The 18,508-nt window shown below is 33.4% G+C and overlaps 3 protein-coding genes across 3 annotated transcripts; all 3 read right to left on the reverse strand.

Annotated features, from left to right (window-relative positions):
- LOC109358388 (receptor-like protein kinase HSL1) lies at window positions 276–3,700 on the reverse strand. Its single transcript, XM_019602584.1, has 2 exons — window positions 938–3,700; window positions 276–805 (listed from the first exon to the last, which is right to left on the reverse strand). The coding sequence occupies exons 1-2, from the start codon at window positions 3,555–3,557 to the stop codon at window positions 390–392; spliced, it is 3,036 nt and encodes a 1,011-aa protein (XP_019458129.1). The 5' UTR covers window positions 3,558–3,700; the 3' UTR covers window positions 276–389.
- On the reverse strand, window positions 8,941–9,813 carry LOC109358390 (mitochondrial import inner membrane translocase subunit TIM17-2-like). The gene has a single exon (XM_019602587.1). It carries the CDS (start codon window positions 9,735–9,737, stop codon window positions 9,114–9,116), a length of 624 nt encoding a protein of 207 aa, XP_019458132.1. The 5' UTR covers window positions 9,738–9,813; the 3' UTR covers window positions 8,941–9,113.
- On the reverse strand, window positions 12,576–14,836 carry LOC109358691 (cytochrome B5-like protein). The gene is made up of 5 exons (XM_019603081.1): window positions 14,644–14,836; window positions 14,511–14,554; window positions 14,274–14,351; window positions 13,976–14,067; window positions 12,576–12,891 (listed from the first exon to the last, which is right to left on the reverse strand). The coding sequence occupies exons 1-5, from the start codon at window positions 14,720–14,722 to the stop codon at window positions 12,825–12,827; spliced, it is 360 nt and encodes a 119-aa protein (XP_019458626.1). The 5' UTR covers window positions 14,723–14,836; the 3' UTR covers window positions 12,576–12,824.

Here is an 18,508-nt window from a genome sequence, read left to right on the forward strand (position 1 = left end):
GTTTTGAGGGGTGAAATGAACTCAATATATTTGCATTGTGTTTGTAATTTATAATTTAATGATTGGTGCACATGTTGCACTAAAATGGTGGCCCAGTGCATAAAACTCTCACGTGGTAGTCTCTGAGGATGGTAGATGTAAGCAGCCTTATCTTACAGGAGAGATTGTTTTCAGGATTTGAACGTGTAAGCTTATGGCCACTAAGTAACATGTTACAATGAATGGTTAAATTTACACATTAGTCTTATTCTTATCGAATTGACAAATTAGAGGATGCAGTGGACAATTGGAAATCTAGAATTACATTTATGCACTCTTTCAACAATTCAAACACATGACCTCGAGGTTATAAGGCAAAAACTCTACGGTTGAGCCGAAGCTCACCCTCATCATTCACTAGCACCATCAACAAAACCCAAACTCTGCCCTCTTTTTGAACTCTTAAGAATAGGAACAGCATCATGTTGCCCAATGTTCCTCTCTGCAAAAGTAAATCCTTCTCCACAACGGTGCAATATCTGCACAACCTCTTTCATGGAAGGCCTACTGGAAGGTAGTGTTGCAGTGCACATGATCCCAAGTTTGAAAACACTGCACATTTCATCCACATAACCAAGTTCCATCACATCTTTGTCTAACAGTTCATCTATATTGCTTCCTAACAGAACGCGGCGCCACGCCCACTCTGCAAGAGACGAGTGTTCATCTCCGTAATTCGCTTCTTTCCCAGTTGCCAGTTCCAATAAGATAACCCCAAAGCTGAAAACATCAACCTTTTTACTGACTTGGGTTGTTCTAATATATTCTGCAATTCAAGAAATGAAAATTGAAAAACAAAACAGATTCTTATTAGACTTGTGTCTGTAGAGAAAAACACAGAATTTGACTAAGCAATATATTGTTTATAAGAAACCGAAAAGATTGGTATGCCATTTACCTGGAGCAATATATCCAAATGAGCCAACCACATTTGACATGGTCTCAAGTTCCCCTGGCTTGATCAACATCCTAGCCAGACCAAAATCCGCAACTTTTGCATTGAATTGAAGATCCAAAAGTATGTTGCTTGTTTTTACGTCTCGATGAACAATAGCTGGTGAGCAGTCATGGTGCATATAGCACAAACCATGAGCAACTCCAATGGCAATTTTCAATCTCTTCGGCCAATCGAGGACAACGTGATGAACTGACCCTGACTCTCCCGATGACTTACTCTTCTTGAACAGCCACCTATCAAGGCTACGATTTTCATGATATTCATAGACAAGGAGCATAGAATCCTGGTTGGAGATACAGCATAACAACTTTACAATGTTGTTATGACGAATATTGCTCAATATTTTAACTTCAGCATGAAAGGAGTTCTCAAGCTTCTTGTCTAAATGTATGTTGTTCCAAATCTTTTTCACACCAACATAGCCTAAATCACTGACAGGTACACGGTATACTGTACCATATCCACCATGGGCAATGATATTATGTTCTGTCAACGACGACACTATGTTCGATTCTGTGAAACTCAGCCTTTGAAATGAAATGAGGTTCCATGAGTTATCCAATCCTTGCTTTCTTTTTCTGAAGAGTCTAATGATCAAGAACGACGCCAAGAAAGCCAGTATGAAGAATATTGCCACCAGGCTAACAATCAAAGCAAGATGCCTAGATGAGCCTTTGGTTGGACTTTGAGGACCAGTGTTGCACAAGGTAATGTTCATTGCTGGGTTATCAACACAGAGACCGGGATTGTCCAAAAAGCTGCTGGAATACGCGGAATTTTCAAATTCACTTGGAATCCTCCCTGTTAAACGATTCGAGGACAGATTAAGATTGGTGAGTCTCGGAAGCTGAGAAGGAATTTTGCCAAAGAATTGATTTTCGGACAGGTCAAGCTGACTAAGGACAGGTAACTGACCAATTGTATCTGGAATTTGCCCGGAGAGTTGATTTTGGCTCAAATTAAGAGTCACTAGCGACTTCCATGAAATTATATATGATGGAAGTGGCCCGGTGAGATGATTCTGATCAAGCAAAAGAGTTGTTAGCTTGGTGAGAGTTGTTAACTCTTGAGGAATACTTCCATTGAAGAAATTCTCACTGGCATTAAACACTACAACATTCTTCCAGGAAGATACTCCAACAGGAATTCTACCAGAAAACTGGTTGTAACTTATCTCAAAGCGCGAAATAGTTGAAGACAATCTATCAGGAAGTTCACCAGTGAACTTATTCTGGCTTACCATGAAATTTAACAAATTGGAAGATGTCCAAAGACCACTAGGAATTTTACCAGAAAACTGATTATTGAAAATTTTCAAGTCCAGAAGGCTACTACAATTCCCTAGTGATTCTGGCAACTCCCCATTGAGGTTATTGTCATAAGCAGTTAAATTACGTAACTCGCCGTAATAGCATAAATTTTCAGGTAGTCTTCCTGAAATTTTATTGGAAGCAATGTGGAACGATGCTAGCTTCGAGAAACGGCCAAAATCAGGAGAAAGAGTGCCTGATAAGTTGTTGAAAAAGACGCGAAAATCTTTCAAATATGGAAAACGGCCTATATTTTCTGGTATCTCCCCTGACAACTTATTGAGAGACAAGCACAAGCCTGTTAACTTTTCAAGCTTTCCAAAATCATCTGGTATTTTCCCTGTTAGATCATTCTTTGTGAGATCGATGGCGGTTAAATTCAATGCTTCAACCACACCAGGTATCTCCCCAGAGAGACTGTTGTGGTGAAGATACAGTATGGTCAGATTCCTCAGCAATAACAAACTGTTAGGAATCTTCCCAGTTAAACTGTTTTGTGATATATCCAACTTCTCCAAAGCCACCATTTCTCCAATGGTTTCAGGGATTTCCCCAACCAAGTTGCAGCTATACATATAAAAGACCTTCAATTTACTCAACTTGGTCCAACTCAATGGCAAACTCGAACGAGGGAGGTCATAGTTAGAGGACAAATCCAATGTTTCAAGATTGAACAAGTTGCCAATCTCATCAGGATAGGTTCCATTGAATAAACAATACTGAAGTTTAAGTACTCTAAGCTCCTTCAACCGTCCAACACTCGCCGGAATATCACCAAAGAAGTTGGTTGAGCCAAGGTTAAGATACTGCAAATTAGCCAAGTGGTCAATATCATCAGGAATCTTGCCATCAAAGTTATTCATAGACAAGTCCAAGGACTCCAACTTGGAACAATTGTAAAGATATGTTGGGAACTTTCCAGGAATATAATTAGCACTGAAATTAACATGTGTGAGATTTTTGAGGTCACATATGAAAGTTGGTATTGTTTGATTGATATTAGACTCAACCAAAGTCAATCCAGTGATAGAGCCAGTGGTGCACTTGACTTCTGGCCAAGAGCAGTGAGTGGAGTTTGATAGGGTCCAGTGACTTAACAAAGGTTGGTTTTGAAGGTATTGTTTTATCTTCATTAGGACTATATGTTCATCATTATACATCTCAGACTGAGAGTTTGCATGGCTCAAGATGAGGAAGGTTAGAAGAGAGTAAAATGACAATATAACACAAGATTGGGATGATTTTGTCATGAGTCTGTTCTTATTGTTTTCAGTGTTTGTGTGTATATTGAAAAAAGAGTAATGTTACATTACAAAGGAGGAAGAGTTGCAGAAAGATGACTCTGCACTCAAATACTTGAGTTTACACATAGAGAAGTATAGAATTTTTGGCCTGATTCCAAACTTGGTCATTCAATATATTATATAGGGACAAAACAGTTGCATTGCCATGCTTTACACTTACACATATGGATACTTATTTTTGTTTTCTAATATCAAGAGTACCTTCTTACTTTTTGAGTAAGAAACTAACCCCTTTCAAAGTGTGTGGCTGCTCCTCCCAATAAGTATCGTTAGCCCCTTTGGTCATCCTGAGTTTAGTAAAATTTTACATCACTAAATTAATGCCGATACTTATTTATCCCACCAGACCAACTTATTGACCTTTTAAAATCATTGGTTTATGATAATTTGCAGAGAAATTTACTCACACTTGATGACAGCTTAGACAACTAAAAATAAATATGTTTATCTCTACCTCTTTAGTAATTAGTACCCTATAATAATTATTAATTTACTGTGTGCAAGGTTGAAAAGTCAAACCCATCTTTTTCAGTGGGGCTTAAACGATTGAGTTTTCTATTATATGTTCATGGAAAAAATTAAATACATAGAAACAACTAAGTTTTTAGGGGTTATGGTTTATTATTTTAGAAAGTGTTACATTTAGTTTTCTTATATAAACTTTTTTATTTGAAATCCTGAATGTGCTCATGAAGACGTAATAGAAAACTCATTCCCTTATCCAAGCATTGATGGTGACAACAAAACTAATTAAGACATTCTTCTAGAATCCCATCATAAAAAACATTCATCAAAACTTTCATACAGTTTTAAAAGTCAGCTGGCAAAAATAACAACAGAATTCATATACGTATACTTTCAATAATTTGTTGCACATTCATTTTGATTACTCCCTTCATTATTTATGTATAAATGGTGTATTGGTGCGTACAAGTGGAGAGCACCTTCAATCTTTTGTTATAATTTAGGTTTTTTTTATTTTGTATTAAAACTTATGTAACTATATTTCAAAGGCTCAGTTGATTTGTTTGTAGTTTTATCTTTATTAAATAATAAGTATATTACTAACAATATGTTGGTCTAGTTGTGTAAGGCTCCGTTAGATCCCAAAAGGACCAAAAGATCAAGTGTCTGACTCCTAATATTAACACCTATTAGAAGATATAGTCGCACACCCAAAAAAATGATTAGTTCCTTACCATAGAGTGAGAATATATCATTTTTTGGTTAGAAAAATATATTTAAGTTAAAATTTAATTATTAAATATTTTTCTAACCAATCATAAGTCCATGGTACATAGAGTGACACAAAGTATGAGACAACAGATATGCTCCCCATCAAAATCTCAAAACACATAAACTAAAGAATATAAATGAGATCCATTTGCAGAATATTGAAGGCTTCGGAAGGCGCCGAGTCCCAAATTCTTGGAGAGAAAGAGAGATTCAAACTAATTTTAGCCAAACAATCAATCAACATATTTCCTTATATGAAGATATATGAGACACATATTAACAATCAATCAACATATTTCCTTGCTAAACAACTCATAAATGCTCTGAATAGGTTGAACATGTTATAAGCCACTCTGCATCTTCTCGGTGATAAGGTGAATTATGTGTATAAATTATAGTACTGCACAGTTCCCTTCAGTAAATGGATGTCTTATAGTACTGCACTCCATCAAGGAATCAAAATGAGCCTCGAATTTCATTGAGCACAAAAGTTTGAATTGGGTTGCTAGCCCATAGATCCATCCAAGAATGATTGCCTTTTACGATGGTGCTAGAAAAAAGTGCCTCAAAACCCCACGCACATTCATTCTCCCATGGAGAAGTCAAGAGATAAGAATCACATAAACTTAATGAAGTCCAATCATGTAAAAGATTTGTGCTGAAGTGATTTTTTACCTCCTTGCACTGGAATACTACAAGGGAACTGTGCCCCGCAGCCTCAACACTCCCCTTAGATGAAATGCATCTTCCACCCACTCTAAAATTTAATACTTTTCAATTGCAAGCTTTCTATGAATTAGAATAAGAAAATACTACCAACAATGGTGTAAGCACCGCTAGATCCTTAGGATGAATAAAAAGGTTAAGAGTTTGATTCATGTGAGTGACATTTGTCGGAAGTAACAGTCACAAACCCCAAAAGAGATTAGCTCTTTACCCAAAACAATAAGAGAATAACCTTAGTCGTACAAAAAAAGAATAAAAAAAAGACTAGATTAAGTCTGTCCTCCCTATGGAGTAGGTATAGGTAGATACTAGATACTAGGTAATGATTTATCAGTTATTTTCTATCTTTGTAAATGTCGTGGGCCTCCTCTTCCATGTTGGTGTGAGATACCCGGTTCTATGTTTTTTCGTCAAGATTATTATTATTATAAGTCATTTGCAGTAGATAAGCTAAATGAGACATTCATAAACAATGTTTTTTAGACTCAAGCTAGGAGTAGGATTCAACTTGACTTCTAGCACACATGAAGTTGTATTTATGAAATAAATCTTCTAGATCCCTGGCAAAGTTGGGAAGGATCGATAGAAAATCAGATTAGGGTATATACTTGAATACACATTGACATGAGTGCACATCTACGGTCCCACACTTAATATCACTTTATTGGGTATTTCAAGTGTGAATGAAGAAGTCTCACATTGGACAAGAATTGATAGGTTAAAGAGCATACAAGTAGATGAACCTATAGACCTAATACCTTACAGTTTTGGGTCAAGATGTGGTGTCAAACCCACTTCTTTCACTTAGCCCACCCATGGAGGAATGTTGTAACCTATGGATGAAGATCTCCCAACACACTTCATGTGTCATGAACTTGTGATTTGTTAAAAAAAATATTTAAGTTAAAATTTAATTTTTAAGTAATTTTCTAACTAATCACAAGATCAAGATACATGGAGTGACACTATATGTGGGACAACAGATGTGCACCCACAAAAATAAATCATTTCTTTGCTTCTGCAGCAAACTATCCCACGAATGAATTAAACATATAAGGAACTTTTGGTCCATGATTTGTACCCATCCGATTGCAACTCTGTATTTTTAGGAGGCCTACTGCTACAAAGCATGGTATTAATTTTGATACAGAATTTGTTTAGAGGATCGTAAGATAGAGCAGGTATAGATGTACAGAATTTACAGTACAATTATGATAAAGATTTACAGTACTATTAGCAAGTTTACAGTAAAATTTCATTTGCAATTTCTAGAGACTAATAGTTTGTCCTTCCCAAGTTTAACCATGATAAAGAGTAGGAACTGGAATTGTTAACCTTTGAAGGTTTTACTGAAGTTGATTTGGAAAATCATGGCAGACAAGAACCAAATATAGGATTGCCTGTGTCAAAAACATAAGTACCTACAGAAGGCAAACTAAAGCTTTGGGGCATCATACCAATTACATTAACCGCTAATCATATTCCAACCCACTTTGCCAGTATTTATAGTTTAAAGAGAATGATTAAAAGGTTCCACTGAGAACTCTACTCAAAGGTTTGAGTCTAACAAAAAGGAACATATATTTGAAGGTTTTAGTTTCACAGAACATAATCAAGACAAGGAATTAATTTTCTTAGATTGCAGGATAAGTGAAATAACAAACATCACACAAACAATCAAGAGGATATAATCCTTGCAACGTTAATATAAATGTTATACTTAATGAGGAAAAAGAACAAAGAAAGCATTGTAGGATTAATTTTTAGAACCTAAAATCAGAACAAGAAATCTAGTGATTCATAAATATTTTAAACCCTCCTTCTAGAACTATAAATCACAGCCAAATCATTAAATCCAAAATGATGCAGAACCTATGGCCAACTACAAACTCTTACAAGGATTTTTTATGAAACCACCGTTCATGTATGCACCCCTAAATCTGAAAATAAAGCAAATAATCAAAATTGGCCCATCTAAAGTATAAAATATCACCAACGAGTATGTAGTTTGATTGACACCGATTTTAGTTTTTTAGACTTTAGTTCCAATGTGAGTAGCTTGTACCAAGTTCAAGGTCAACATAAAATTTGGCAAATATAACATTGATACTGTATAAGTTAGCAATGGAAAGAAGAGATAGCACACTGTAGCATCATAGAGCAGAAGATAGGATAATGCAGTTGATTGTCACCGTGTATCAATTGCTCAATTATCATAAAACTTACTAATTATAATTGACACACATTTTATTTTTCCAAGAAAACATTTTGATTCAATGCGGTGAAATAAAAAACAATATTTACATGGTTGAAATAGTAAAATATAAGCAATTTGAGCTTTTTGTTATAGCATGCATAGCTATTGGCATAAACATCAAGCAATCTACCAATAAAAATATATTTGAAACAATTGCATCATCCTGAAATGCCAAATCCAGCAAAATTAACTCAAAAAACTGACAAAAACTATAAAAATAAAAAAACTGGAATATATTATGGACTTTGTTAATAAAAGAAATAGTGGGGAATTTCACTGTACTAATATTAGAGGTCATACGATGTTGAGGATCCATCACGTTCTGAGTATTTTGTCACTTTCATGAAGGTATAGGACAATGTCTTATGCCAACCAAATAAGCAACACAAAACAACACCCTCAACCATCTCATGTCAGGATCACCACATTATTCTAAAGTTCCTGCAACTTTTTTTACTATTCCCCGGTCTTCTTTCTAATTCTATATTCCATAGCTAAGACTTAGGGTAGGATTTGCAACATATATTTTGCAGGAACAAGTCATCATTCTCGTGAATGAGTCACTGCCCATTCCTTCAAGTTACAAACATCCAACATTTGTATCATTAGTCATTAATGTTGTACTTATCACAAATTCACAACCTGAAACCTGTGTAGAAGTTCTGTTTCTAGTGGAAAGAGGCACTTAAACATTCAAAGTAAACTACACTGATTATAGCATGCTTGGTTGTAATTAAATTTGGATTTCAATCTTAAGCAACTAGTCATGCATTATGATGTATGGCTTTTGAAGTTGTTAACGTGAGAGTCAAACAGTTCAAATGACGCATATAACCGAAAGATTTTTTACACTAACAATGTAAGTAATGAACATCATATTTGACATTGTATACATTTATTTCAACCTCTAATCTACTTTTTTTATCTTGTATGCACACATTTCAAAATTACCCTGTCCCTATTTTGAACACTATCATGATATTCAGCAACAATTTCCCAAGATTAAATCATTAAATTTTGGAGAACAATAGTTTTCTTAAATTTGGAACACAATGCAAACCAATCCAAACGCATACACTAATAGTTGTAGCTACAAAAGTTAAGAATTTCAAATATAAAAATAAAAAAATACATTATATTGGATGTATATCACTACATTTATGTTAAATATTATTGAGGCATTCACCATGTAAGGTTCAGAACTAAGCTTCCAACAACAAATTCAATTCAATAACACTTCAATTTCAACACAAATTCACCACCTCAACAAAACCAAACCCCACTTACTTGTACTCAAAATTGGGAACAGGGGGCGCATCAAAACTCTCTAGAATCTTCGTCTCACTCCCTCCAGAAGCCTCCTCCTCTTTCTTCCCTCCACCGAACCACCCGCCAAAAAACGGCTTCTCCGCGGCACCCGAATCCACCGGAGCTTCATTGTAACCAGGCGGCAACATAGGTTCATCCATCATCATCGAAACCTGCTGTTGCGCGCTGAGGAACTTGTTAAGCATGATACCAGCACCTTCAATGAGAGCTAACAACACGCCACCGAAAGCGGCGGATCTCGCGGAGGCGCCAAGGCCTTGACGCATGGAGAGGAATCCACCGGTGGCAGCACCGGCGAAGATTGAATTCCATGGATCCTCCTTCTGGCGCGCGTAGACCATAGTGCAATCGAAAGCGGAAAAGAGACCACCCCAAACAGCGAAGCTTCCACCCACGCGCGGCGCGTTGAGGCGGACGGCATGGGAAGCGCCGATGAATCGTTCACCCTTGGGGGAATTGTAGAGACCTTTGAGGAAATGAAAGGCAGAGCCACCGACGGCGCCCATGCCAAACGCGCCGCCGATGTCGTCGAGGATGCGATCGGGGCATGGCTCGCGTGAAGTCTCTGGAGTTCCCATTGGAGATTAGGGTTTAACAGAAAAAAAACCTGACGTGGATGAAAGGGCGGTGAGAAAAAAAGCGGAAGTGGAGGATTGGGTAATAGGGTTTATGGTTACTCTTATAGGGTTATTCTGCTTCTGTTTTTTTTTACAATCAAGCTCACAAGTCAAAAAAATAATTATAAATAATAAATTACACATTAATAGTGTAACAAATCATTAAACCTTTCATATTTTGTGTATTTATTAATCAAGTGCTTATGCTCCTTATCATAATTGTTGTAGTGTATAATATCTGTAATTAGTATAAAAATTTATATATAGTTAATACATTATTTATTATTCATTTATTGTATTAAATATGAATGATATATTGACAATGTATAAAAAAATTATATTATCATATATTTTTTACTCAAATTAATAAACATTGTATTTAAGTTTTATTAATATCTGATATTTTATATTAATCATCAACAGCTCTTCAACAGAAACCAAAGTTATTTAGTAGAGAATAAGTTATTTTCTTCCGGCAGGAGATAACTTATCTTCTTAAATTCATTCTCTGTTTAATATATGTCTTAATTTTCTTTTTATAACATATTTTAAAATGAAAACACATAAAAATAAAAGAAATAATACACATGTCAAATAATGAATAGGATTAAAGAGATAATTATCTTCTAGTACTAATAGATACTTTATTTTTCACATATTGAGAGAGTCTTATGGATTAAAATATATGACAATACCTCATAATTTCATTAAATAATTTTCTGAGCTACTAATGCTCTATTTAACTAGAACTTCCAGACATCAATATGTGTCTTGTCTAATGGCTTTGTCACTTCATTTTTTCAAAATTTCTTTCACCTTCAACTTTCAAATTCTACTATATAACATGTCTCTTGTTTACCATATTACAATACATTAAATCATAATTATCATTGAAAAGCTTACAAAAATAGTTATTCATTTTTTCCTAAATATATTTTTCATTTGTCAAGACTTTTTCATATCGTTTTTATTATATGTAATGCATTTTACAGTCCAAGACTCTTTTCTTTCTTTCCTCACATTTTGCAATCACATGGATGCTTCTTCCCCCTCTAGATAGCAAGAGATTTGTATAACATATATGGTCTTAATGTTTTTTTTAGTGCATTTCTTATATGCCTTATATTTTCCCGCAATTTTTAGTATTTTTACACAACGTTCGTATTTTATATCATTTCTCTTTCACCTTAACTTTGTCTTCGACACTTTTGTCTTACCACCATGATTTGGTCCAAAGTATCTGGATTCACATTTTTCCTTATGCTATCCTCTTAATTCCTTTAGCTTTCTCATCCCACATATTGTTATCACTTCTTCGTGCCTCCAAAAAAGCCTTCCTCCGAGATCCCTCGTTCGAAGTTCATTTATTCCTCACCCTTCAACATCTACTATTCGACTTTTGGAGTTCTATATTAGTCCTTTCTTTGCAAGCTACTATTAACTCCTATATCTATAACTAAAACTTTATATTGGATTGTTAAACTATCTCCAAGTATAACTTTGTAGTATAGGCAAAACGTTCTATTTAATTTCCTTATAAGAAATAAACCAATTTGAGAATATGTCATCCTACTCATAAACGATAAGATATTTGTTTCGCTTCTTAATAAAAAACAGATGATAATTCTATAATAGTCTTATGTTGAGTATATTGAAGTGTAAAGTATCACATTAGGTATCAGCGATGAAATTTATAAGTGGGAAAATACATGAAACCATTACTTTAAGATTTTGGTTCAAGACTTAATATCTAATTTTTCACTTTTCTCATATCTAATAATAAAGAGATTCTCCAAGATTCCCTAGTAGTTGAAGATTCCAGAATAATAAAATTATCCAACAAAGGAATAAGGACATGTGAACTCATTGAGGGTGGACAGGTTGAATCATTCATTATTTATTACCTAGTCTCTATGGAGAATTAATGATTAGAAACATTGCTATGTATTCTATTCACAATTTATTATTACTTATTCTCAACTAGAGTTGCATGATTAGGATTTAGAAACATTGCTCTGTATTTCTGATTTATTGCTAGCTTTGAAATTTTGTGTAGTTTGATAAACAGAAGTAGCTAGCTCTTTTAATATGAAAACTGTTAGCATGTAATACAGTGTAGTTTTTGAGAAACTTGTTCTCAGTTTCTTAGTACCCTGCTTGATGGATATTTCACAAAGCTACTCTTCATTATTATGATTCACTCGTTTTCTTTTTCCTCTGCATACTAATTACTGAGGGTATTTAGATAAAAGAAATCAATTAATATACTTAGAAATTTGACAATGATGCTATAAAAATGATCAAAATAAATCTCTCAAAAGTGATATTTTATAGAAAGAACTCAAAGAAATCAAGCTATGGCTCCAGTTTTCAGAGACATGAGAGAAAAAACATTTATATGTAAAGAAAGGGATGCCTGGAAAAGCTCATTCCTCCATTCTTCCACTTTTTTCTCCAAGGGTTTGATACAATGGCCTCAACCCAAGAGACACTAGTAAACTAGGAGATGGCTTCATTCAGGGACTAAAAGATCAAATGTTCGATTCCCGGGAATAGTACTTTTTGAAGGGATAGCCACGTACTCCAAAAGAGATTAGTTCTTTACCAAAAAAATGGTAAGGAGATACCCTTAGTTATACCAAAAAAATACAAACGCCTTTGTACCTATGCTCTTTGGAAGCAATGATATTAGTAGATCAATTAGTCTTATTTATTGTTTGGTGATTCATGATTACTTGATTCTTTAGGGTGGTATAATCCATGTTCCATATTTTTAGAATTACACATCCAATCTTCATGATTTTTCATTTTTCCTTCACACATAACACACCCTTGTAGTTCTTACTCAAACAATGATATGAGTTTCAAAAGGTAAACCTGAATTAGCTTCTGACTTACAACAGTAATACCTGAACTAGTGAGTCTAGAAGAGATGAATGATCGGGCAAGGGAGTTCAAATTTGCGCATCGAACAAGCAATGGAATATTCAGATTCCCAAAACAATTATCTCTTGAATGTTACAAACCAGAAGGCAATGGCTTTAGCTATTATTGCTCTAAATCTCCAATGTAGAAGTCATCAATCATGTCAAAGACTCGAGTTGCATGCTGTGGCCTGCAAGATGAAAAATAAAGAACTGGATTTATGGATTTTACCATAGTTGCCAAATTATGAATGGTATCGAGAATAATTTCGCCAAGTTTTGAACTGCGAATCATGAATGGTAACATAATGCACAATTCAAAAATACATTAATACATAGTTAAATATACATGATTCTATTTCCATGTCTAAAACATGAATCCAAATCCTTCTTCCTCTTCTTATTAGCCTTGGGAGCCATGTAGAGTGACTGCATGTGCACTTTACACCAGAAGAACAATACAGAGTGACTGCATGAACACTCTAGCACCACAAGAATTGGATTATAAGTTACGTTACGTACCATTTTGGAACTATGTCCCAGGCATGATTAAACTTTTTGAGAAAAAACACAACTAATAATCAGCGCACGGATCATAAAATGTCAGAAGCCTTTTATGAGTTTGGTTGGGCTAACATATGAAGTATTTATTTTTGGAGTGAAGAATAAGGAGTTACTGTTGACATACAAGGGATGCTTAGTTCATAGTTGCAGTCATATTGCATGGAATTATTAATTTATTATCAAACGAACCAATATATTTTCTATGGCCAGATATCCTTATTTCATCAGTCTATGATGATCAGTGTAATGTATTGAAAAGAGGACGTGATGGATTTGGAATGTCATGTTAAATTTAATGGCTTGAACCCTCAGGGACCTGATATTTATATAAGCATAATAGGAATGTAACTCTTGATGTTTATTCGAAAGACGTGATGAATTTAGAATGTCAGGTTAATTTTAATGGCTTGAACCCTCAGGGTCTCAGGGACCTGATCATTACATAGGCATAATAGGAATCTAACTCATGACGTTTAAGGAATTTTGTGCTTCTCTTCCCTTCCAGTACCCTCGAAACCCTTATTTATATCTAGAGAATACGGTGATTGATATCAGTGATTAATGAGGGGGGAAATTGCAGAACTTCCACTCAGACCTTTGTTGGCTAATTCTAGCCATCTAACCTATAACTACAACGAGAAAACAAACATAAATCCAGAGGGAGTATCTTCATCACATACAAACAATGGGTAAAAAGGAACAGATGCATACCCGAAAAACCCTTCAGTTGAGTCATCTCCAGCATGTGCTAGAATAGCATCACCCCCTGGATGTTCTTCCACATATGGGGTAACATCATATACCTAGAGTAAAATGAAATCCAAAGAAATATTAACCGCATTTCGGTTCTAGCAGTACAAATCCTAAATCATACCATTAGTAAACAACAATGTAGCCTTAGATAGGGTTAAATGGTGAACATAAGATTTGAAACAGAAATACCATTTGGGTTGAAACCAAAGGAGTAGCACATTCATGTGAAGTATAAAACCACAATAGAATATCACACCTTGTTCTTGATGATTATCCAACAATCTGTTCTCTTGTGATGCAAAGACACTTCAGATTTACTGAATGATTTTGATTCCTGCAATAAAGATATAGTACATGAAAACATGCTAAGTTATGCTAAAAATCTGTTCTTTTCAGCTTATTTGAAAAGAAAAAAAACTTATTGAATCAGTGATTAATTAAACTATTCACTCAAATGCACCCTTAAACATAAAAAAGGGAATTAGCTATATACCTTATCTTTGTTGTTTAAGGTAGAGTGAGCATTTCCCTTTTGTCCTGAGAAAGATACAAAGAAATCAATCAGATAAACACACATCAATGTAATAGTTATAAGAAAATGAAACAGAGTTAAAAAAAAGATGGACCAGATTTGTGGTGTCGTGGGATCAAAAGAAGAGCGAGTAAGAGACCAAAAAGCAATGCAAGTGCAACAATGAAAACCATATTGTGAAATTTAGAAACTTTAGTGGCAAATATAATCTAAAACAGCAAAAACAACAAAAGGGTATGCAAATTGAGCACTAGAAAGTAGTAAATGAGGTGCGAGTCAAGACAAGTAAGAACAAAACCAATCACGTTCAGAGAGATGGTCACCGAAATGTTGGTATTGGGCTCAGATTGGGCTCTACCTCATACAATGAAAATAAATGGGCTGAGATGGGCCCAACTCTAATTTTAAAAATAGGCCCAAATGTAATTTTTGACACCTTTTCTCATGTGAGTCCCTCATTTTTCCATTTCAGTTGACAATGATCCTCCCAAAAAGACCATGTCTCATGCCACTAATCAATAGTATTTCTCAAAATAATATAAAATATTAATTTATATTTTTTATAAAAATAAATTCCAATAAAATAACATATTTTGATTGGTTTGGTACATTATTCAGTACCGATAATCTTCATTCGATTTCAGTCTCCTAAGACTACTTTTTGGTGTTGTCCCAAATCTTGTTATATGTCAAACTTTTATCGAATGAGAAAGAGTCTCCTAAAATATTTTTTACTACATGTCAAAATTTTATTGAATAATAAAACAAAGAACACTCTTTTAGAACAAGTGATCCTCATGTTAACCAATCGATTAACATTGTTGATAATAACACCACCAATAAGTCACCACGATTGTATTGTTTTACAAAAAATTTACACACAAATGACAAATTCAAGAAGCTAGTTTTTTGTTTGTTTTTTATGGCTTCAATCATAAAGCCCTCATATAAGGGGTCATGCTCCTCTCTATTAATAGAGAGATAAGTGCAATTTTTTCCTTTAGTTTGAAAGGTAAATTTGTCTTATCATAATAAACATAAGGGTATAAATATAAAAACATATCTCATTTTCTTTAATTTTTGGCATCACTTAATGGAGAGGAGTCTCATTCTCATATAAGGCATGCCCATATGTTTTATGTAATGAAAGTTGAAACAAAGATAAGATTTTTTTTACAAGAGTGGATCGATATCTAAAAGCAAATAATGCTAAAGGGATAAACAAAAAATATGTTATAAAAAACACTACATTAAATTAAAATAAGTTACAAGATAGAAGAATGATAAAATGGAATCAACAGAAATTAGGAAAGATTCTGAATGCTTTTTTTCTTTTTCTTCTTTCTAGGCGACAAATGTTACTTAATACAAAGCATACTTGTCAGTTTTTTAATTTTATTTTTATAAACTAAAATGCATACTTGCATTATTTTAAGACTAGTTTTATATAACTAATATTTTTATAAGAAACAATGGTGATTATAACATGATTCTTATTGGCTTTCCTTAACTGGAAAGCTCACAATGAAGAAGCAACTAAACCTAAAAAAGTAATGTGGACATGCAAATCGAATTTGCTTCGACCCTTCTTGCTTATGTATATATTTATATTGTTTACCTGCTCCACTCCTTTCAATTAATTATAATATTAGCGCACTATGATTTTCACTAATCTTTGTATCTTATGTGAGTAATTACAAAACTAATGTTAAAAAGCATAATCTACGATACAATGAAAAGCTCCCCCATTAGGGATGATTTGTCCATGTGTGAAATCATCTCACTCTCTTTCGCCATTTTTTGTCCTTGTCGGTATTATTCCAATTATCTTAATTATAAAACATTGCTTTAGAATTTTAACGATGCATTAGTAAGGATGATAAACTATAAGTGGGTAGGACCAATCTAATCAAAATTCCACTAACCTAACTTTAAACTATATAAAAAAATGAGTTTAATATATGTTGATTATAAAGTTTGTTACATCATTGATATGTGTATTATTTTGCTTTTATTTAATGGTTTGCGTGTAAAATTTGAGACTAATTTGTATGTACTATAAATATATGAGTCCATGTATCATAACTTTGCATGCAAAAAATATATATATTATTATGTGATGTTTGAGGAAGGTAGCACACTAGCACCATACTTTTAACTTCAGGAGACTCTTATCCTAGTCCAGTAATTGAAGTTAATTATGAATAAGTGATTTATTAACAAATCACGAAAAGTTTTTGGTTAGTATCACAAAAGCTACTATTTGTGTTGCTAGTTAAAGGCACCAAAACAAAGAAAGACATGAATCTCATTTTAAACATGTGTCATAAATTAATCACGTGGTATATATATGAGAAAATAAATTGTGCATTAGCAATATTATTCTATAGCTAGGGCTGGTACCTTAATAACGAGCATTTAAGTAACCAATAAAGTTACTTAGAATCTTACAACTTCGAATATGGAAATGTCCTATAATATTTGGAGCCACTCCATTAGAATATCTTAAACAATCTACTCCAAGGCATAGCCTAAAACGAAGTTCAAATTTGACAAGTACTGTCGATTAATTAAATCTTTAACACCCACACTCACCTCTTGTGAGTAATTAGGCACATAACCATTGAATCTCAATAAGAGCACATGTTTCACATGCACTCTAAAACCAACAAATAACACTGAAAAGCATCATTGAGTGGGTACAACAAAACTGAAAATTATAGGCTTTTTAGGCATGAAATAAAACTAATAATTATTATTATTATTTTAATTACAGCACTAAGAGCAAAAAGTTGACAAACCTGGCCTAGAAGCCTAAGATAAGTGATTCTATATAATTATAAAGTTAGCTAAATTTAAGCCGAAAATACCGGATTGTTGCTTTTAATTGTGTTGGATGTTTCACGGGCACACCCACATGAATTTTTTTACAATAGGACATATTGTACAAGTTCTCTTCTAAAAGAAGTCCTAATTAAAATTATTTCTAAGAATAGTTTTCGTCAATATTCCCACAGTTTACTTTACGAGATGGAGATTATTTTTTTTAATTTCCTGAATATGCCATCTGTTAATAACATTTGTATACAATTTAAACCAAATTCATGGGTAAAATATGCTTATTTTTGGGAAATAAAAGAACTAAATCGTTTGCATCTTATCTTTACAAAGTGACCATTATCTAAGATAAAATTATAAACTTAAAAGTTGCTTTTTCTCGTTTTTTATTTACTAGAGATAACCCCATAATTTTTGTCGAATGTTATACATCAATATTTTCATAAATAGACGTTATATGGAAAATACTAAAAAAATAGAAATATTATTATGAGTGACATTGTTAAATTTAATTTCATATAAACAATATACGTAGTTGGAAATATATATAAATTATTAGAGAGAAATAAATAAATATAGGAAATAATAGTGATGAAATTGAAACAATTGAAAAAATATAGCAGTACACCTATCATTTTATTCATTTATTTATTTTTATAATGAATAAATAAAATCTAAAATAAAAGGGGAAAACATTTCTGAATAACTGACTAAAAGTTAACCATTTATATATCATGATATTGATATAAGATATGTTAGGAAATAAATAAGTGAAGACTTAAATATTCCATCCACTTTATGTTCACCCACTTCTTAATGTTTGTGATTGATAAGAGCATATTCATTCCTTCCACAAAGAGCATTATATATATGTGTGTGTTGAATTTAGTTTTACTCAAAATACCTATATGCACGTGGAAAGGAAACACCTCTTACATAGAAAATTCAGCCCATCATGTATATATAATTAAAAGGACATATCTAGGTTTAAAATTGAGATTAGTTCATATAATTGATGTTAACTAGTCAATAAAAGACATCATTATCACTTATCTTTCCTTTTATTATTAGCTTATCTTGTGAGTGTTACTTCCTGCAAGGGTCATCCTTTAAAATAATAA

The sequence above is a fragment of the Lupinus angustifolius genome, chromosome LG10 (genome assembly GCF_001865875.1).
Source record: "Lupinus angustifolius cultivar Tanjil chromosome LG10, LupAngTanjil_v1.0, whole genome shotgun sequence".
NCBI lineage: Eukaryota > Viridiplantae > Streptophyta > Magnoliopsida > Fabales > Fabaceae > Lupinus > Lupinus angustifolius.